This window comes from Pleurodeles waltl, chromosome 1_1, assembly GCF_031143425.1.
Source record: "Pleurodeles waltl isolate 20211129_DDA chromosome 1_1, aPleWal1.hap1.20221129, whole genome shotgun sequence".
Classification (NCBI taxonomy): Eukaryota; Metazoa; Chordata; class Amphibia; order Caudata; family Salamandridae; genus Pleurodeles; species Pleurodeles waltl.
Window position 1 is genome coordinate 297,254,333 of NC_090436.1, and position 22,832 is coordinate 297,277,164.

At 44.9% G+C, this 22,832-nt stretch overlaps 1 protein-coding gene across 1 annotated transcript in view; it reads right to left on the reverse strand.

The window, feature by feature from the left end:
- Nucleotides 1–22,832, reverse strand: part of CDC20B (cell division cycle 20B) — a 221,578-nt gene that overhangs the window by 142,735 nt on the left and 56,011 nt on the right. The window contains exons 3-4 of the mRNA XM_069222003.1: nucleotides 16,269–16,500; nucleotides 7,838–7,971 (exon numbers count right to left, since the gene is read on the reverse strand). Of these exons, the coding sequence (XP_069078104.1) occupies nucleotides 7,838–7,971; nucleotides 16,269–16,500 (366 nt within the window). The remainder of the gene's footprint in view (nucleotides 1–7,837; nucleotides 7,972–16,268; nucleotides 16,501–22,832) is intronic.

Here is a 22,832-nt window from a genome sequence, read left to right on the forward strand (position 1 = left end):
ATCTGGGCCTGGCAAGTAAATTTAGATGCTAGGTCCCTGTGGCAGAAAACTGCGCACACATGCCCTGCGCTAGCAGGCTTGAGACAAGTTTGAAAGTCTACTTCAGTGGGTGGCGCAAGCAGCGCTGCAGGCCCACTAGTAGTATTTAATTTGCAGGCCCTGGGTATAGAGATACCACTGTACAAGGGACTTATAGGTAAATTAAATATGCTGATTAGGTATAAGCCAATCATCCCAACTTTAGATGGGAGAGCACCTGCACTTTAGCACTGGTCAGCAGTGATAAAGTGCTTAGAGTCCTAGAGCCAACAGCGAGAGGTCAGAAAAACAGGAGGGAGGAGGCAAAAAGACTGGGGATGACCCTGCATAAGGGAAAAAGTCCAACACAACCCCCTACTAGCCAAAAGCCAGGAGAGAACAATCAGTACCTTGATGTACTTCCCTGATTGAGGCAATAGAACAAGGACCCAGGCCCACAACAGCAGGGGCATGTTCCAGTTCTACGCCTTCCCGACTCCACTGGGATCTCTCTGTCAATGCTTCCCAGGCAGCCTAGACCAACCCACGGGGTTCTCTAGCTGCCAATGCCAGAACAAGGCACAAGGCCATCTAGGAGCCTCTGGTCTCTGAAACCATAACGAGTGCGGGGCAGTAGCCCCAGGTGCAAAGCAACCTGTCTCCACTCCACTTCCAATCAGTTCAGGGGCTCTACCCTGCCACAGATCCACCAACCTAGGGTCCGCACCCATAGGCTCTACAGGGGCTAGAGTTGAGGCTCTCATCCCTCTACCGCTCTTTCTAGGATCCCGCCCTCCTCTCCTAGGAGGGGTATCACCAGAATCCACACTTGCCAGGGTGCTGGGTACAGCAGCCTTGCACAACTCTCTCGCCAGCCCAGGATCACTACCTGGTGACTGACCACTCAACCTAGGGACAACACCCTTGGGTTGCACCGGGTCCGGGGCGGGCTTCCCCCTCCCTGAACCCCACTTCCAGAGTCCTGTGTCTCCCCACCTCGGGGGAAGCCACCAGAAGTTTCACACGGGGTGTGAGCACACTACCCGCCCCCCCAACCAGGTCAGAGTTTACCCCCTGAACCTTTCTACCCAGTCCAGAGTCAACACCCTCAGACTGGACCATTGCCCAGCGAACCAGGACTTCCTTAGGAGCACACCTACCCCATACCAGATCAGAGTATTCCCCCTGAACCTGACCAGCCAACCCAAAGTCACCACCCTGCGGTTGAACCACTGCCTGGCGCATCAGGACTTCCTTGGGAGCACACCTACACCCCATCAGGTCAGAGTTTACCCCCTGAACCTGATCATCCAACCCAGAGTCACCACCCTGCGGTTGAACCATTGCCTGGTGCACCAGGACTTCCTGGGGGGCACACCTACCCCCCAAATGGGAAACGCATTCCCCAAGGGCCACCCAAGAGTCTGGTTGGCGCGGGTCTCCTGACCTCTGCCCATCTGTCAGAGTCTGGATTCCCCCCAACCCAGAAATGGTCTCACCAAGGTCATTCCTGGGGGGCTCTGCTTTCAGAGCTGACCCCTGACCCACCAGGTTCTCCACTGGGGCCCGCAGCCCCCTCTCAACCCTACGCCTGGATTTCCACCTCCTCCACTCTGGACTGAGACTACCAGACAACAGAACCGGCGGAACGCTATCACCAGCCACCCGCCCAAGTTCTACTAGCAAAGTGGGATCCCTCTGAGCAGCTGGCCCTACGGTGCAGGCTAGGCTCCCATCCTGGCGTCCACTCATGGAACCAACCAATCTATAAGACCGGGTCTCGGACATCCTGGGACACAGCCCACCCCCACTCCCTCTGAGACAAGCCATGGGATCCCGAACCCCTCTCATTACACTGGGACCTACCTGGGACACAAGCCTTTCCCACCACAACTGGTTGGGAAACACCTAGACCACTCTCCTTAGGAACACCCCCTAATGCCACACCAGACCCTCTGGTACGCAACCAGAGGTCCGCCTCCTTTGCAAGCTCTCTGGGGTCAGAGAGCTCACACGCTGACAAGTGTTGGCGTAACTCTGAAAAACAAAAACGAAGCAGGTGCTCTCTGACAATCAGATTAAACAGCCCTTCAAAATTGTTTACTGTGCTACCCTTCACCCATCCATCTAGTGCAATGCAGCAATCCTCCACAAACTCCTCCCAAGACTGGTGGGACAGTTTCTTACCACCCCTAAACCTTTTCCTGTATTCCTCAGGGGAAAAACCATACTTCACAATCAGTGCGTTCTTTACAGTGGAGTACCCCTCCCTGTCACTCTCTTCTAGAGTCAGTAGGGCATCCCTTCCCTCCTGAGGAATAAAGCTCCCTAGGCCAGTTCCCCAATCCTTCTCAGGGATCCTGAGCTCTACCAGAGCCCTCTCATATTCCTTTAACCACTGACGTATGTCACCCCCCCTCTTGGAACCTAGGTACCAGATCTATGGTTATGTGAGGAACATCTTTGCTACAACACTCTACATTGCTGCCACCAGTGGACTCCACCTGCAGCGCTGGTGAGTCCAGAACCTTCAGACTGCGCTCTAGAGCAAGTCTTTCTCTGCCAAAGGCCCTCTCTGCCTCTGCCATCCTCTCCTGTACTAAGGCCTTCTCTACCTCAGCCCTTCTCTCCTCAACAGCCAGACGCGCTAACTGCAACTTCAGGTCCCTCTCTTCCCGCCTATCTCGTAACTCATCAGGCATCAAGGAATGAGAGGTAGCCCTGCTTCTTACACTGGCCCCAGCAAGGGACTCCCTATCACTGGGGCCTTCCCTGTCAACTGGTGCCTCCACCTGGTCATTCTCACCCTCCGGATCAGTCTCTCTACCACCCTCTAGGGATGAGGTCTGGGAGCCCTCCCATTGGGAACCCTTGCTACACTCAGGATTCTCTGGGTACCCCCTAAGCACACTCCCTCCCTGGGTATATGTCACAAACCTTTCAAAGAAATTCAGAGATCTCCTGAGGTCCCCTTCTATAGGCAGCCCTCTCTCTCTACAAAACCCCTCTAATTCCTCCTGCGTGTAAAGAATGCCAGCTCCTCTAAATCAAAGGTAAGCCCCATCTTGAAAAATAACTCAAATGTGACAACCACAATACCCAAGCGTGAGAACTGAAAACAGGAAAAATCACCAAAGAGAGAAAGTTAAGAGAAGCCAAACGTGTGATGGTCTAAACGCAATCCTTGTAGTGAAATAATGAGTCACAATGGTATTGTGCAAGCGCAAGTCCTATCCTCACCGCTGACGACCAATGTTAGAAATGGGGTTTCTGGTTGGCTAGGGTATGCACCTCAGCCAGGCAGAACCCACCCACTCTAGTCAGGGCAAGGGAGTTACACGTCCAAGATAACCCCTGCTCAACCCCTTGGTAGCTTGGCACGAGCAGTCAGGCTTAACCCGGAGGCAATGTGTAAAGCATTTGCACAACACACACAACACATGTGACGCAATATCCCCACCACAAAGGAAACACAACACCAGATTATATGAAAATATACTGTATTGTACTGTATCCTGCTACCTTAGCAGTTGTCAGAACGTTACACATTAGTTACTCTGCAAACTAGCAGTAGTCACAAATAACACACAGGTTACTCAATATTCTGCATCATAAGCAGTAGTCAGGAAACACGTTATTACACTAAAGCACTTGTCATAGGAATATCATAAAACGCCCATAGTAGGAACATTAGAAACCATATGGCAAGTTAGAAAAACATATTAGCATGTCATGCCCCTAACAGGAATATTTGCATACACATATATAAAAACATCAAAAGCAGGTAGGTAATAAATGAATCAATAAAAGTCTGTAGAAAGAACTTTGGATTGCAACTATATTGGTCTTTTAAACAGTACCTGGTTGGATGAGGGCACCTCCAGCGCCTAGAAGGTGAACAATAGGCCCCCCGGTGCTCCTATGAGCAAAACGGGGGCCTCCCTTATCCACTGGGGTCAGAGGAGGGCGACATGCACCTCCTCTATTTTATAGATGGGCCCCTCTGGGGACTGTGATTACTGGGGGCCCCCCGGGCCTCGACCGGCCCTCACGAGGGGGGCAAAGCCAGCAAAAACAACTTAGGGCAGGAGGGGGGCACCACGCACCCCCTCTGGTTTAATGACTGGCCCCTCTGGGGACCCACGATCTCTGGGGGCCCCCAGGCCTCCACTGGCCCTTCCACCAAGGGCGGGAGTCCACAATAATGCCCGTTTTACCTAACAGCAGAAAAGGAGCGTCCTGATCCTAACACAGAGGCCAGGGGGCACTCCCCGCGCCTTCCCATGGTCGTGCCGTGAAGCCACAAGAAGATCGGGCCCCTCCTGGGGCCCGAGCAGACACTCGCCCACACCCGATGCGGTGCGCAAGTGTTCTTCCAGCTTCCCGAGCCACCGCAGTGATCTCTCAAGGTTTGGAGGCGGCTGGTGCCCCGGGGCGGTCCAAGGAGCGGACCGTACCCCGGGGGCACTGAAGACTGCGCAATGCTTGCACTCTGTAAATATCGGATGCCCGGGCTGCGGCAGTGATTCGGAACATCAAAAAGAGCGCTTTCCAAAGCGCTAAAACCACTCTGAAGCCCGGGTTGCGGCGGTGATCCCGATGATGACAAAACAGCGTTTTTCAAAGCGCTCGGGCCAAACATAAAGCAAGGCACTCTCCAAGTGCCACACTCGGAATCCCATGACGCTGGAGCACTCCTCGTACTCTAAACAGTTGCATGGGTCAGGGGCCACGGCACCCTGCTCCTGGGAACAATAAATGCAGAAAGGAGCACAGGGCTGGTGGGTCCAGCTACAGACCAGCACAAGGGGTGCAGATGATGGCAGTTCCGCCTAGTGACCAGGCAGGTCACAGGTTAGCACAGCAGCAGCAGTCCAAGGTGGTTTCCTGGTGAGTTCATTCAGCAGCGTCCTGTGTCCAGTTTCAGATCCCAAGAATGTTCAAATTGTGGGGAATATTCCCCTGTATTTATAATTATTTTTACATTGTCTTTACAAAGGAAGGGAGAGGAGGTTCCAACCAGTTCCAACTGGTTCTGGGAGTGCCCCCTCGCTCCTCCAGCACAGGCTCCAAACATCAGTTGGGGGTAAATGACCCTATTGTGTGAGGCCAGGGCACAGCCTTTACAAATGCAGGTGTGACCCGCCCCTCCCTTCTCTCAGCCCAGGAAGACTATTCAGTATGCAGATGCACCTCTGTGACACCTCCACCCTTCCTGTGTACAGGCTGTCTGAAAAGTATGCACAAAGCCCCAACTGTCACTCTGCCCAGACGTGGATTGGAGTCAAGCTGCAAAACACCAGAGTCATACGCACAGATAAATGCTCACTTACTAGAAGTGGCATTTCTGTGATAGTAATAACAATACACCTACACCAGTAAGCAGCATTTATTATCACCATCAGAACCATACCAAACATGCCTACTCTACCCCTCATAAATCAGACAATACCACCTACTCATACAGCAGGGCATTTCTAATGCAATCCTATGAGGAGGCAGCACTCACAGCAGTGAGACACTAGTTAGGCTGTTTGTCACTACCAGGACAGGCCACGCAACCTGGCACATGTCCTGCCTTCTACATACATAGCACCCTGCCCATAGGGATAGCTAGGGCATACCTTAGGGGTGACTTACATGTAGTAAAAGGGGAGTTCTGGGCCTGGCAAGTAAATTTAGATGCCAGGTCCCTGTGACAGAAAACTGCGCACACAGGCCCTGCGCTAGCAGGCCTGAGACAGATTTGAAAGTCTACTTCAGTGGGTGGCGCAAGCAGCGCTGCAGGCCCACTAGTAGTATTTAATTTACAGGCCCTGAGTATAGAGATGCCACTGTATAAGGGACTTATAGGTAAATTAAATATGCCGATTAGGTATAAGCCAATCATACCAACTTTAGATGGGAGTGCACCTGCACTTTAGCACTGGTCAGCAGTGATAAAGTGCTCAGAGTCCTAGAGCCAACAGCGAGAGGTCAGAAAAACAGGAGGAAGGAGGCAAAAAGACTGGGGATGACCCTGTATAAGGGAAAAAGTCCAACATATACATACAAGGGCTTTTGTTCATACATACAAGGGCCCTCTCAGTGTCATTCTCATTTTGCTTTCTCCCACCACATCTTACAGCACGAGGCAATGGGTCAGCTCATTTCAGCCATAGGCTTTCTTCACTGTGAGTGAGCATTTTGCTTAGGTGAGCCATTCCTCTTAGGGCTGTTGGGCTAATATCTGTTTTAATTTCTGCTTTAATGTTTTTTTTAATTCATTTTTATGATGGGCCATTTTGACTTTTTTCCATAAAGGTATGCACCCCACAGCAGCATTTTATTACTTTTAGGCCTGTAATACTTATAAGATACTTTTGCAAATAAAAAACGTAAAACAGTGCAGATTGGCAGACCTATTGACTGAACATATTTTTTAATTATGAATTTTATTGACAACATGAGACTGACAACACTATTAAAACTATTTCTAATTCACAACTAAAAATAATGTTCCTGTACCCTAATTGTAGGAAAATGTGCCTAGCCAGCACAAACCCGCTAAAGATATCTGCTTTTCTACGCCCTTTTTCACCTCTACGTAGGTGTGTAGCTCGTATGTCTTCCTCTGCCCTCTTATACCTCTCATTTAGGTCCATATTTGAAAGAAAATGACAAGGTGCGAAACTGTGCCAAAATTGGCAGCGTCACGCTCCGTCATTTCACAACGCAAGGATGCTCTGTTTTTAACTGAATATGACGCACCCGTGTTGTCCCCTGTTCTGGTGCTCAATTAAGCTGCCTGTGCCAAAGCAGGCATCCTTGCACCATTGTGCAAGGATGTCTGCGTTGAGGGGTTTCATTGTTTATGTGCGGGAAGGTGACCCTTCCTGCACATAAACAATCACTAATAGCGATTTGGCACTTCTGTGTGTGCTGCAGAATGCAGAAGTGCCAAAGTGTCATTTTGAAATGATTGTTTATTTGCAGGAAGGGACACCTTCCTGCACATAAACAGTCATTTCTGGCATTTTGCTCTTTCTATGTGTGCTGTAGAATGCAGCTCGCATAGAAAGAGCAAAAAACGAGGAGGAATAAAAGCATTCCTCCTTGTTGCGCCTTGCTAATGCCTTCCCTGGGGTGGCATTAGATTTTGCCGCTGCCTCAGTTTTACAAAATCTCGTAAATCTGAGGCAGCTTCAAAATGCAATGGCACGCCCACAGCAAGACCCATTGCATGACCCTCTGACACAGAAAACTGCGTCGGAGGGGCCCATATTTACAAAGTGGAGTTACACCTCCTAGTAAATATGGAGCAGAGGTTAGCGCCACTAGAGAGTCAGGTAAAGTGATGCGCCAGTGGAGCTAGGGGTTCTTAAATATGCCCCTAAATGGCTAACCGTTTCTTCGTGTGCACATCATCCTGGTAACGAGGTTTAAGTCACCACAGGACAGGCCTACTACATATTCAAAATCCCTAGTGGAAGTACATTTGTGCTGAAGCTGATAAACCTGTATATGTGTTTGTCAAGACTTATTTATAAATCTTTATTTTATAAGTGACTGTAAAAATGGTACTTAGAAATCAAGGTAGTCCTCATCACATACACAAACAGCTATCTAAGTTCGATGGCCAAAGGTAAACGTATGATATCCCTCCCCCCACAAAGTCCCAGGCAAAGCTCAGAATATTTCAAGTATTTCAACTTGGCCAGGAAGGTTACTTTAAAGAAGGTGACAAATTATTTTTACAGACATACATATATTGTGTATTTATAGTAAGCGTTACTTTGTTACTGCCACCATTCATAAATGAAATAAATATGTTTAATACCTGTTTGCTCAGCAGATGGTGTCTGAACTGGCTTCGCGCTTGAGTATAGTTGACGTGGGAGGTTCGCCGACCTGTGAACCTAACAGGGTTTGACACGCCACTAGCACAGGCAGAAAAGGGCATTTCTGAAGTTGCTGTAAAATATGATTAGCATTTTACTCATACCGTGTATATAAAATTAAAAATATTACTTATGGAACATTTTTCGCCATCACTCCTTATCAAATGCAATAAAACAACCTCAATGAAGAACTCAAAAGAAGATTACAGCCACAGTTTTATTTGGTATGTATCATGATAAAAGTTGTCGGTGCCGCTCACATCTTGGCACATAGATTAGACAGGGGAAGAAGGTGAGAAAAGCGTGGTTGGGAAAAGGTTTAGGGGGAGTGCCAACCCTTGTAACTGTGAGAACAAAAAACATGAACCGAACTAAAAAGGTCACAAGCGCACATGAAAGTCAGCCTTTGACGGGCCAACGTTTTGAGGTCAGCCTAATACTGCCGCTACACATTAGAGGGCCATCCCTAAAACCGAAGAGGGCTGAGTCACAGGCATGAAATAAATCATCAGGTGTGTAGGTGGGTGTCAGTGCAACCGTTATTATGCTTTTTTGGAAATCACATGCTGATAAGTGTCTAAAGGGGACAGGGGGCACCTATAACAATACTGACGTTTCAATGAGATATAAAAATGAAAAGAAAGGCTGAGTGGTCTCAAAATGCAATGACAAATTAATCGCAAATCCAGTTCACAGGCTCCTGTCAGTTACAGGTTTCCGGCATATTTAATATAGGGAGTTAAAACAAATTGTGAATTCGTTTTATATTGATTGTCAAACGGACTCTGAGCCAGATGTAGGTAGAAAACGAGCTGCAAATAGAAAAAAATACCGAAACCTTTTGTTTCGGTTTTTTTCAGAGTAGGCAGTGGTCCATAGGACCACTGCCTGCTCTGAATAAATAATTTTGTGATCATTCACAAAGGGGAAGGGGTCCCATGGGGACCCCTTCCCGTTTGCGAATGAGTTACCATCCACTTCAAGTGGATGGTAACTGCGAGTTGATTTGCGACCGCTTTCGCGGTCACAAATCAACTCTACATCGCGGTGTGAATCGCGAATAGGAAGGGAACACCCCTTCCTATTTGCGAGTCGGAAACACATTTTGCGAGTCTGTTCCGACTCGCAAAATGTGTTTCTGCATCGCGTGAGGGCATTAGCTCCTCGCAAACGGCGTTTTTCACCATTTGCGAGGCGCTAATGCCTTGCTACATCTGGCCCCTGATTCGTAAGGCTCAAGTGAAACAGGTCTGAACTGTACTCCTGTAGATTTACTCACAAGTTTGGATTTTAAAAACTCCCAGGAGTATTCCTGCTAACCTATACATTTAGGGACATATTTACAAACCCCTTGCGTCACACCGTCATTTTTTTACGCTATTGTGGTGTTAAGGAGGTCATTCCCTTCGCCATATTTACAAAGTGGTGCAGTGCAAGAATTGTGCCACTTTGTAAACCCTTGTGTCACGTTACACCTGTGCCAGGCATAATGTATGCATGGAGGGCGTTCCCATGCTGGGAGGCCCGTAAAAATGGCGCAGTGAAATTTACAAGCTTTCACTGTGCCATTTTTAGTGTAATTTTTAATGCCTGCCTGAGGCAGGTGTTAAAGTGACACAGCCATAGTTTTCAATGGCCCTCCCTTGACTTTGCACGATTAGCTCCATATTTTTTGCCGCTAATCCTACAAAGCGCCACTATTATCCTGTGCCATGTTGTGTCGTATTGTAAATATGGTGCACACAGGGTGTTGTTAGGGGGGGCGCAGGGCAACACAAGAAAAGTAAGGCATCAGGACTGATGCACCACTTTCTTGTAAATATGCCCCCTAGAATTTCCACTAGGTAGAAATTTCTCCTTGAGTAAATCATGTCAGGCAGAAAAGTGTATGTGCCCTTTTCAGGTTTTCCTGTTTTTCACCTGGGGAAAATATCGCAAGGGGTGAGCGAAATATGTGTATGAAGAAATCACTCTGGAAACGGAAGTGAGAAGGACAGTAGCTTAATTTCACTTATCACCTCAGGACTCCCCAAGCCGCCTTCCACTTCACCTGTCAAGCGTTCTAACTCAGTCTTTGGAATATTCCAATGTCTCTGGGGAAGTGGTGAACTGGGATAAGGGAGCTGGAAAGGGATAGACGAGACAATAGATGCCATATCAAACACATTGGTTTCACAGTAATAACACAGAATGGAATAAACGTTATCTAATTACAACAGTGTATTGCACAAAATGCAATTCGCCAATCATCTCCATGAAAAATGTATAGCTGGGTACACCTCTTCTATTAAAGTCACACAAGATGTTGCTCCTTACACATGGGTCTGCATACTACTCCTAATACGTAGTTGTTCCCACAATTCACATCGTGGAAAGGTGCACTCCTTCCTTTGCAGAGTGTTTGCAGTTTGAGGGTGTGAAGCTACCAGGAGCTGCTGTGTGAACACACACTAAGTTACAAGTTTGTGGGTGTTCTCTTACTCCTGCAGTGTGCCACAGTAATATACTTATTTTCACACTTTCTTCTGCATTAACAAATGCGGAAAACCCGTCACGCCAGTGTTTCCATCTTCGTAAATGCATTTTGCAAAGTAAGATTCCATGTACTCTAATTCTGCAAAGACAAATGCACAGTTTGTCCTCACAAAACGCAGATTTGAGGAACCAACAGCTTTTGGAAACTGTTTCCTGCATCCGCAACATGGAAGCAAGAACGCCTCAATTTCCCAAATCGTAGTCCCGTTTTTCATTTTAAAAAAGTGCCCCAAATTCGTCTGCTCTGTTTCCTCTTATATAATTAGCAACATTTTGCATAAATCATTCACCCCTTTTTTGCAGCAGTGATAAACTTCAAGAAGTATGAACTTGGGAACAAAACCTGCCTCTATTCTCTGTAAAGCAAGCAGCAAACCTGGGGCCAAATATATAAAAGAGTTGCATCACTCTTGCGCCATGCAACAGGGCGCAAGAGAGACGCAACTCTTAAGCTTTATTTATCAAGCCGCGCAAGGCCACCTTGCGTGGCTTGCCTGGGCTGATAAATCTAGAGTATAGCAACGCAGCACAAAACGCTGTGTTGCGTTACTCTGACCTGGGAATATGTTACATGGGTGCAGAGTGGGTGTTTCTACACATCCACCCATGGATTTTGGCACATTCTCAGATTTACAATTACTGGTAGAGCTGAGAATGCGTCAAAATCCTATGCCTCCCCAGGTGAGACGTAACCAGGAGAAATACCTTATTTCTCATTGCTACTTCCTCTATGTGTGCTGCATTCTGCAGCACACATAGAAAGAGGAAAATGTCTCTCAGGATGGTTTTTGTGCAGGAAGGTGTACTTTCCTGCACAAAAACAATTCTGCTTATAATGCAGGCACCCTTAGTGCACAGGTTCCTGCGTTGGCACTAGACAGCACATTGTCTGAAAAGACAGGAATGTGCAGCACAATATTAAGTATGGTGCATTCCTGCCCTTTCCCTATCATGCAGCGCAACAAGGTGACTTGCTGTGCTGCACTGCATGATTTCTGAACAAATATGTCCCTAGGTGCAAAATGGATTTGCTCCATGTTTCCCTATTATACCAGCCAGGAATAATTGCTGACCGAGATGTCATTCATTGATGATTAGAGTAATGGCACACCTAGTACTGATTTTATCAGAGGCTTCTGCGATTAGGCCCTTTAGGGTTTTTTTTTTTTTAATACAGTGTGACAAAAATAGATGAGATGTCATGTTGTTTATGTGCCAAACAGAACAGTCACCTGTGGTGGCCAAGTGTTTAATTTGTGCTAGTGGTTGCAGATGGTTACAGCGATAGAGTAACTCACTATTACTCAGAATCTGGGCAATCAATACAATCATAAACTCTAACTGATTCTTTCTGAATAGTCTTTTACAGGAAATATTTAGGGTATGAAAAGAGGTCAAAGAAAGGTACCCTTCGGGGACTTATTCTTTTTCATCAGACAATGACCAAGAACAAGAGGGAGAAGCAGAAAAGAGAGAACGGAGGAAGAGAAAAACGGGAAATGACTGACAAAGTGAAAAAACAGGAACGTAAAAGGACCTGTAAGGGGGAGATAAAGAGTTAGCAAGTGCTGTGAGGTAGAAGAAATAGGTATGAGGTGGAATCAACACTAGGTATCCTTAGTATTTGGTCACAGTAGAATTCGTCATGCTCCTACGAAAAACTGTGGGATCCTGCATTTATTATTTTTACAAATGAATCTGTTGGTTCCCAATATCTGTTGCCATGTAGTTTTTGAAAGCAGGTCTGGAGTGGTGTACATGTAAAAGTGAATGGTAGTCCCAAAGAGGAAACAACAGAAATGATTCCACACTTTAAAAGAAAACTACCAGTGTCATTTGATTTGTTTGTTTTTCAGAAACAGAGTTCTGGTCCGGGGTTTGTTTCGAAAAAACAAACGTGTTTACCAGTGGGGAGCCAAAATACCATGCTCAGTAAACTCTTTATTATTCTGAGCAAACTCTGCACCAGCAGATCACAGAAGGCAGTGAGATATCCCCCACGAAGACTGGGATTTCAGAACATGGAAGGCAGTCAGTCCTCTTCCAGGTCAGCGTAGGTCAATTTATTTCAATGACTGCAAAATGCTGGTCGGACCATCCAGCTGAAGGTCACATTCAAAATGAATGTTACATGCTGGTCGAACCCAGAAAGAATATGCAACCCTCCTTGTCTAAACTGAAAACAGGATGCAACACATCTCTCTGCAATTTCTGCAATTCTTCACACATTTTGTTCACGTTATGCTGAACATTGTTTGCTTGTTCCGGGGAACCTGAGAGAGTGTAATGCCTTCTGATTGTTGTCTCGTAGAAAACGTGTCAGTGGAGAGTGTATCTTACTGAGCAGAATAACAGCAAGAAACTATAAAGCTAGTTTCTCTGACCTCACACTAACTCCCAGTTAGGGAGCCAACTACCTAAAATAAAAATAACAAAGGGTGTTAAAGATGGTCATCAAGCAAACAAACACTGTGGGACTTAGTCACTAAAGCATTTATGAGTGGAGAAGTAGTATTACTGGAATGGTATTTTACATATTCCTACCTGCCTTTGTGAATTGGCCCCATTACGTCCAACTTCTTATTAGTAATAGTGCAATAAGAGCACAGTCCTTTTGAGATGTATTTTGATATTTCCTAAATATTCCCATTTTCTTTCAATTTGAGATGTTTTGGAGGCAATTCTCAAATGCCTATGAGTACTTAAAAAAGTACTACAGCTGTGCTACTTTAAGTACTCCAAAATGCCTTTGTGAATACCCTCATAGAAAGTGCTGGGATCATTTCTCGTTTCAATTGCTGTTTAGCCCCAGTGAAATTCGAGCAAGCATCCACTTTGCATAAGGAGAGTATGGAAAATCTGCCCGCAGTCGAGGTCCCTAGAAAGGCCAAAATTTCAGACATTTCTTGGGGGCTGTGGCGTAGCTCTAATGATGTGCTGGATGGAGTAGCACTATGGCACTGGGGTTTGAGAGGCTCACTCCACTCTAATTATGACTGCCTTTTACCAAACAAGCAGCATTTAGGTAGGTACATTTTCCTTGCTTGCACTGGGCACATGAACCCATGCTAAGCCGCTGGACAGGGATGATTAAACTCCTTGGTCTTCTTAAGCATGTTCACATCCAGTGGTGGAACAGAGATGGATGCAGTTAGATTCTGGATCCAGTACTTATTACTGAGCCAGGTTTAGGATCTGTGCTGACTCCAATGAAATGTTGCTGTGTCCCAAGCGCAATTTGCTGACACTGGGACACAGACAGATGCGCCCACACCCTGCATGCTTTTTGTTCAGAGCAGCATGCAGCAGTGGGGGAAGGTCTCTTATTTAAAGATCCAGTTGGATCATCATAAATGCCCATCTTAACAGGTCATCAAAACTCCTTTTGTGCAAGTCTCATCCTAGCTGGGAGCCAACTAGAGCATAATACCTTGAAGCCATTGCCATCAAGAAAACAAAGGTATTGAGAGGCAGTTTTTACTTATATTTGGTGCAACACAATGCAACAAGATAACTTGCTGTGCACTAGTGGCTGCCAAGCGCCAACACTGGCAAATTTTCACTATGGCGCCAGGGTGTCTGCGTTGCAGGCAGGATTGTTTTTGAGCAGAAAGGGCCACCTTCCCACACAAAAACAATCCTCTGAAGCTGTTCCCTCTTTCTATGTGTGTTGCAGGATGCAGCACATGTAAAAAAAAGAAAACAATGAGGACAAATAATCATATTTCTCCTCGATATGCCTCCCCCGAGAAGGCGTATAGTTTTGATGTATTTCCAGGTTTACTAGTGGTAGTAAATCTGAAATTGCACCAAAAACCATGGGTGGATGTGTGGGAACGCCCTGCTCCAACTATAGATCCCCTTTCCAGGGCCGAGTAATGTAAGACAGCGATTTCCACTGCCTTGTGTTACCCCAGTTTAACTATCCAATGCAGAGCCATGCAAGGTGGCTATGCATGGCATAGTATATCACGCTTAAATGCTTTCGCTGCCCTCAAAGGCAACACAAGTACATGAGAAATCCGGCCAGCAGCTTTTTGTCACTTCACAAACACTTAAGAGAAATAATGATTTCAAGGCAGGTTTTGGCTTTTGCAAGCTCTCCATGCAAGCGATATGTATGCACTGTACGAATATCAGCTGTATCAGTCCATATGACTAAAACCATTTATGTAGCATTTATTAATAGATCTTTGTCATTACTCAAAGTAATCATTTTTCGGAACCTCAGAAAAAGGAAAGAGTGAGAGAAAACCACAAACAGTTCTAAACTTGCGCCCTGAAGGGTGCATGCAGCTGCTTGTTGCCCGTTCACAACTCATTAATTTATATGTCAAGGAGTGTAACTTCTGACCTGCAAGTAACAGAAGAATCTCTGCCATAATGGCATTAACTCGCAGGGCGATGTGTGTAAAATACAAATATGTGCCCTGTGTGTTATACTCTCTATTTTGCAACAAGCACTTCAACCCTCTATTCTATTTTATCAAGTGTCTAGCCTGTGACTGTACACAGATCTCTCCAGAAAGTGAAATAACCATGAGTTTGCTTAAATTGCTATATAAAAAAGAATCTCTACAGAAGATGCCTTAACAGCATAGATATTTTAAAAAGCAATTTGTTTGAGACCAATTAGGATTTACTGTCACATTAGTTATTGTTGCCAATTTGTTTGGGGACAGAGGCCCATATTTATACTTTTTTTGCACCGCATTTACGTAATTTGTTTTACGCAATTGCGGCGCAAACTTAACTCCATATTTATATCTTGGCGTTAGACACGTCTAACGTCAAAATATTGGAGTTTGCACCATTTTTTAGATGCGTGAACCTACCTTGCGTCAATGAGATGCAAGGTAGGCATTCCCATCTAAAAAATTGTGTTATCTCCATAGCCCGATATTTATCCCCCATGCTAAAATGACTCACGGGTGGTAGGAGGGGCCAGATAAGGGTGCAACGCTTGCTTTGCACCATTATTTAATGCCTGGTCAACCCAGGTCAGACACCATGGAATGGGTCCACAGGTGCCCTCTTCAAGCCCCATGAACACCCCCAACCCCACCAGAGGGACACCGGAGGATGGGGGACCCCATCCCATGTAAGTATTTAAAAAAAAAAAAAGGTTAAAGTGCCATTGGGGGCCCTGAAATGGGACCCCCTATGTGGCACTGGGTGAAATGGCCATGCCCAGGAGACCCTTGTCCCATGTGCTGGCCACTGGGGTGGTGAGCATGACTCCTGCCTTCTATAAGACAGGAGTCATGTGGTATGCATGATTTTGCGTCAGAAAATGACGCTAGGCTGGTTAAAGGCATTTTTTTTGCCTCTAACCAACCTATCGTCATTTTTGGGTGCAAAACCCCCTTCTCCCATACCGCCACCCCCACCCAGCTAACGTCATTTTTTTTACACTAGCCCACCCTTTGCGCTGGCCTGCAGGATTCCATAAATTTGGCACCCGGCTAGTGCGCTGGAATCATGCCAGCCGGCGCTATACTTTTTCATGCAAAACTGTGTTTGCCCAGTTTTGCATCAAAAAAGTATAAATATGGGCCAGAGTTTAAAAAAAAAGTTAATGTAGAAAAATATCAGACTTTTCTCCTCAAGATTCTGCCCCTTTTGACTCTACAATTTATCTGCTGCCAACACTTGATCCCCCAATTTATGGGATCCTGGATGAAATATTTTCCATTTCCAGCACTGTTTATATCGATTTAAACAGTCGTTGATTTATATGAAGGTTGCATAAACATTGTTTTATAGCAGTAAATGGTACTGATTGTCTGGCCCATGAGTAGCCTGAAAGATCACTCGAGGTGGAGGCTCACTTACCTGCAATTGTTGTGGCATGGTCTGGGGTTTTAAACAGATCCTCTTCGAAAGAGGACGATGAACTGAAAGTCAGATTTTCCATCATTGTATGTTCGAAATGAACAAAGTTTCTCGTGTCGATCTGCTGCCATCTCGTGGCTATAGGACTACTTGCAACAGGTATCGTTGATGTGAGCCTCTTCACAATGTTCTTTTTAAATCTACTGTAGGAACACGTCCCCTTTTCAGGCGTCTGAAATAAAGGACAGGATTACGTAATTAAGCACTGTGTGATGATGTTTTAAAGGGTTTTTCCATTCTGGATCATACGGAAATGTGTTAGTAAATATGTGTATGTGTCTTCCTGATTTTCACAACACATCCCTTGCAAAAAGCACACCCATGATATAAATAAACTATGCAGCGTTTTAGACATCAATGTTTTATTTCTATTCCTAGGCAGATAAGGCATGCAAATACACATATCCCTACTTAAACTGCCTATTTCATTAATCTTTTAGGCCAGAACATAATGGTTTCTTTATTTAGCAGAAAAAGGCAATACTCTATATGAACCATTCGCAAGAATATGAACCATTGAGAAAAGTCTCAAACACCAGTCAAAAGTCAGAAGAACCAATAAATGCTTCTTCTGCAGCTCCTCTTTTCTTGCTACTGCAGACACAAAAAGTTGTTCTGTATATTTAAATTGCGATTATTGCCTCACAGGCAAACTGTTGAAGTATTTCAAAACTCTGCAGTACCCGGAATAAGGGCCTCATTTACAAGTTTTTGCCCCAGGGCAGCGCAGCAAGTCACCTTGCTGCGCTGCTCTGTGTGAAAAGGAAAGGCCAGGAATGTGCTGTGTTAATAAAATATGGTGAGTTCCCGTTCCTTCTGCCTGCGCAGGTGCACAAATTGGTGCCTCACAACAACGGAGGCACCCTTCCACCTGGTGGAAGGGGGCCTGCACTCTTAGCAGAATTGATTTTGTGCATGAAGGGACACCTTCCTGCACACAGTCATTTGAGAATGCAGCACACATAGAAAGAGGAAAAACAAGGAGAAATAAAGTTATTTCTCCTCATTACACCTCACCAGGTGAGGTGCACAGTTATGACACATTCTCAGGTTTACAGATCATTGTAAATCTAGAAATGCGTCAAAATCCATGGGTGTTGCATGCCCATGTAATGCCTCCTTGACTAAGGCAATGCAGTACTTTGCACTGCCTTGCCTTACTCCACATCTATCAGGCCATGCAAAGCCTCATAGATATGATTGAGAGGCCTGAGCTCCGCAGCTTCATAAAAAGTGACCCTCCAGCAGTGCAGGCCTCTTGTAAATGAGGTCCACAGTTTGTAGTGTCAGCTGCAGGTGTTGCATTTTGTTCCATATTATGCAACGTGATTAGAATTGGTGTACCGATTAACTGCATGCAATTTCTATACTAGAGGAAAGTTAGTTATCAATTGTTGTTATTGATGCAGATGCTTTAGTTATGTATTAATCTGCAGTTTACCTGTATCTCTGTGAATAAAGGGAATGGATGAAAACGTTTTATTCTATTGTGGGTCATGCCTTTACAGCCTAGGTCAACAAGTCTGGTGGGAAGAGTTCAGTAGGATTCAGTTTGGAAGACTAATCAGTTTGGGACAGAAGCAGGTATTGCCTGACATGGTTTTAGTTAGTAGGGATGTGAAATAAGCCTGTTGTGCAATTCATGCATGTTTAGATGCAAGCTCACATGCTGTCATGCTAAGGGGTGCAAGAAGGCGCTTTCCTTGTTTCTTTTATTTGTATTTACAGGGCTGTATCCCTTTGATTACGTGAGTTGTCCGAACTTCAATGGTGCCGTTTTGCTCTGTTTAGATGTGAGTGATATAAGCAGGACTCTATCCTCGTTTCCTGGTGTAACCTGGAGATATGTCTTCATCAATATGTTAGATGTGTTGAAATAGGACACACTCGTTTTTAGGTCATGGTCAGGAGCATGTGATCCCTCTAGTATTTCAGTGTTACACTAAGTCCCCATTTGCTGCTGATAGTGAAATTCTTACTCTGTTTTATATTTCTGGGTTCAAGTGTTGAATATCCACATTCTCAGCATCCATCTAACTTCTAGCTGATTTATGGTAGTCCATCTTGCCTGAGAGTTCCATAATTAGGTCATTTGGATGGAAAGGGGTGGGCTACTGTTTTTTTTACAAAAGACAATTAGATTTGGGGCAAAATGGGAGCCTAGCATCTGTTTCTGGGAGCATTTGTTGAGTTAAATCAACTAAAATATATTTCCTTTCCCATTTTTTGTCTTGTGTACTGTGCATAATAGTTTAGAGATGGGCTTTCCGGTAACAAGCAGTCAGTGCAGAGCCTTCATAGCTGATAAGATGTGGTTGAAAAACTTTAAGGTGCAGAAGTTGTCTTTCTGCTGCATTTTGAATCATTTAACATCACTTATAGTAGATGTTTATAAGCCATTGTATAGTCCATTGGCATAGTCCAGATGTGATGAGTAAAGTATTTTCCTAGACCTTCCATGGGAATCCAACATGAGGGACGATGTGGCTGAGTGTCCTCATGATGTGTAATACGGCTCTGGTACATTGATTGACTTGTGGAACTATGGAGAGGGCTGAATACATGATCATTCCTACGGTCTGTATCTTGTCGTTGTCGCTGGAATTCCTAGTACTTCGGGTCACTTTCGTAATGGGTTGTGGTTGCTTTCATTTTCTCTCTTAGTGAAGATTTTAACTGGGTGTCACCACTGCTATTATTATTAAGCCTGTTATATGCTTAATCTATTACCAATCTATTCTGCATTTTTCTGCATTTTATCACCTCAAATTCTTGTTCCACAAGCCATTTACTTAGTTGATTTGTGTGTCATTTTATAGCAAAGTCTAGCAGAAGCAGGTGCAATAGGCAAAACTGTGGAATTAAATATTTTTCAGGCTTTTGTGAAAGGTAAGAACGCTGGCTTTGTCTTGGTTCTGCCATCAGTGGGGCCACTTTACCCCTGCAGTGCATCTTTGGGGGACAGTTCCCTAAACCGTTGTATATATGCATGTATTGGTACTTGATGGGCCTGGACCTTTTTGCAGGGTTATCCCCAAATGTTTTGCCTTCTTCTTTTTCTATTTGTCTGACTTGTTTTGGTTGGCGGTAGGACTCTGGGCACTTTACCACTGCTAACCAATCCTGTCTAAAATGTATTGGTGATTGGTTTATCCATGTTTGGCATAATTGATTTACTAGAACGTCCCTACTATAGTGCACCTAATGTGCCCAGGGCCTGTAAATCAAATGCTACTAGTGGGCCCATATCCAGGCTGATGGGTCTTCCTGAGCTAGAGTGGTGGGAGGAGCTGGCACTTGCAGCTGAAAGCACAAAGCAGTCTCCAAACCCCTGGAGTGTGTCTGGGGCTAGGGCAGGGAAAGGCATGGTCCTGTGCACTACAAAGCCTTCTCATTGAAGTGTGCCTACTTCAAAGAGAAATGGGTATAAGTACTGGACCTCTGACACCACGTAGTTAGAACACTTCTGAACTGAGGGCATTCTGTCAGGAAGAAGAACTAGATGCTGTAGGAGGGACTGCCACTCTGTCTATTGCTTTGTTGTGCTGGTCTGCTGCTTGCTGCTTCTAATGGGAGTGAAAGGACTGGACTTTGCTTTCTACAACCTGCTTTCCAAGGTTCTCCAAGGGCTTGAGTTGAGCTTGCCTCCTATTAAGAAGACTCAGGAACATCTTAATGAGTTCATCTGCCAGCACCTGTGCTCCTCTGCTGAAAGCCCTGCCAAGTGGTGCCAAGTCCAGTACTGGGCCCTTGAAGGAGGTTTTTGGTGCTACAAGAAGAAAATCGACTCATAGCGTCATTCTGAACAGACACATCGCTGTAAGGATTCGACACATCGCCGCTGCCCACACCGGAGTGTGGTCCCTGCTTGATGCATTGACCACAGTTTTTAACGCAGGACCCAGCTTTCCATCACAGTGTTAGAACAACCTCCACTGCATGAGTTTCGAGCACCACATCACCGAAGTCTGATTCACTGCCCTGACTCTGATGCAGCGCTTGCTTCATCACTGTGAGATTGACGCATCATGGCTTGTCTTTCCATGGAAGCGATGTTTCGTGCCACAAACAACGCATACCTCCCCTGTGTTAGTAAGGAACCAACACATCACCTCTCCTGCCTAGCAGTAAGGAGCTGATGCATCACCTCCCCTGCAACAGCAAGAAACCAACGCATCTCTGACTCTTTCAACGTATCACCTCCCCTGCGGCTGCATCATCTTTGTTTTAGATGCATCTCAGGTACCTTGCCTCAGTCAAGTGCTTCATTGATTTTGAGGAACTACAATTACATTTAATCTTTTAAAAGTGATACCTTTGCTTGTGTATGTTGGATTTTTGTCATTTTGGTCTTGTTTTACTGAGAAAATATCGACTATTTTTCTAAACTGGTGTGGAGTACTTTTGTGGTGTTTTCGATGTTACTGTCTGTGTAAGTACAAATACTTTACACATTGCCTTTGAGATGAGATTGGCTGCTCATGCCAAGCTACTAAGGGTGTGAGCAAGGGTTCTTTGAACTGTGTGTCTTCCGTATCCTGGTTAGAGTTAAGGCACCTATTTGGACAGGGTGCAAACACCTGCCAACTAGTGTCCCAGTTTCTCATATACCACAAACCTAGCTGTGAAGCACCAGAGTGCTGTACATTAAATGAGTGGTTGGAAGACGATCTACGATTGTGTCCATCAAGTAAGATTACACAAATATATTTTAGACATGTTTAGGTAAAGGGAGATTAAGTGACTGCGCAAAATCACATGATGTTAACTGTAGCCCCGAGGCCAGGATATGAACCTAGGTCCTCAGTCTCCAAAAGCAACAGCTGGAGTCACTAGACCTTTTCTCCTCCCACAGCTGTTAGAATGGTGATAGAAGCATGAGGCAGATGGTTTTAAGGCCAATGCTCAATCACTGTGTTTTTCACTCAAACGTCTGTGAGGAGTTTTTAGTATACTTGTTTCTGACTCCAGCTGAGGCCTAGAGTCGATCGGCATAATATTTTTCTTAACCATTTGCTTTTCTTCTGGGTCTAAAGAAGATAGAGGACTGTATCACTGGTGTCTATAAGAGGAATGACATTTGACAGTTCATGCTCCTGACTTGTTATGGGTCACATTGCACTTATTCATTAGGCAAAGACAAGACGTTAGAATGGTATTTCTAATTATTGCACTTCACTTGCCTATTCCAAACATTTTGTACCATTTTTTGGCAAGTAGTCATAGTGTGCACCAATAATGCTCAAGGTCCATAATGTCCACATCTGCATTTCTTTATCCCATCCACCCTTTTTTAGTGGTATTTAGCAATATATGATGTTCTTCTGATTTTTTTTCTGAAATTCAGGCATCTGGGATGCTGCAGTTATGCTATGTGGTTTACCTTTCCGCTGTGGGTGTGTGTGTGACATTTTTTACATCTATTTGCTAGTGGATAGATGTCTTAGAATGGAGGTTTGATGCCTTTCATCATTGTTAATGGATAATCCTTTGAACTTGGCAATTACTGTCATTCCTTAAGCTTGTGATTGACCTTGTCGGCTTGAGCAATGGATTCTAGTTGGGCCCTTTCTTTTGGTAGTTTTTTGGAGCCGATTGTTGAGTTTAGTAACTAAATGCCAGACCTTGGCCAGTTGCTTGTGGCATATCAATACTGGGAAAGTTTCTGTGACTTCCACTCCTCCTCTGATATCCAGATGATCTGTTGTTCAATAGTTCAGTATAACAGAGGACCTTCCCTCCACCTTGGTTGCTGGTAGCACATGCAGTAGATCTCAATATCCCAAATAATTGTATGGAATGATTTGCAGAGGATCCCCCGGAGTTTTAAGTACATCTTGCACATGGAATCTCAGGTAGGATTATTTGCTCTATCCTAAACCATTAATTTTAGATAATTCCTTTCTTAGTACTTGTTGTATACCAAACATAATCCAATTTTTTATGTATTTATGCTAGAGTTTTGCAAAGCATGCAAATATCTTAAAGGATATCCAACCTGGTGGTAACATGCAGCAGAGAATGCATATGGAGAAAATTATATTCTGTAAATACACAAAGGTTTTGTGGGCCTTTCTAAATGAAAGGTGGTAGAAGGTCAGCCTCAGATAAATAGACAGAAAGTTTCAGATCTTAGCTACTGTGTACAAGAAGGAGTGGCCTCCATTATTCAGTTTATGAATTTTATGGAAAGCTAAAAGATGGGAAAGTCAGAGTGATGAGACAATAAATGGCTTTTTAACAGGTGCACACTTGAACGTGGTCCCTTTAGCTATCGCAAGCCAGGGAATCTATTTAAGGAGGTTAAAATTAGAGCTTGAAGGGGGAGACCAAGAAGAGGTCTGGCAGACACTTTCTGTATTAATTGTAACTTTCCAATTTTATACTGTCAGAGGTCAAGATAAAGGGCATTGCATGTGTCTAAGCATGAGCGAACCAAGAGAAGAACGATGGAAACTAAAGTGCTTGTGCTGTCTCCCCTACAGTCATGGTCACATTGGCTTA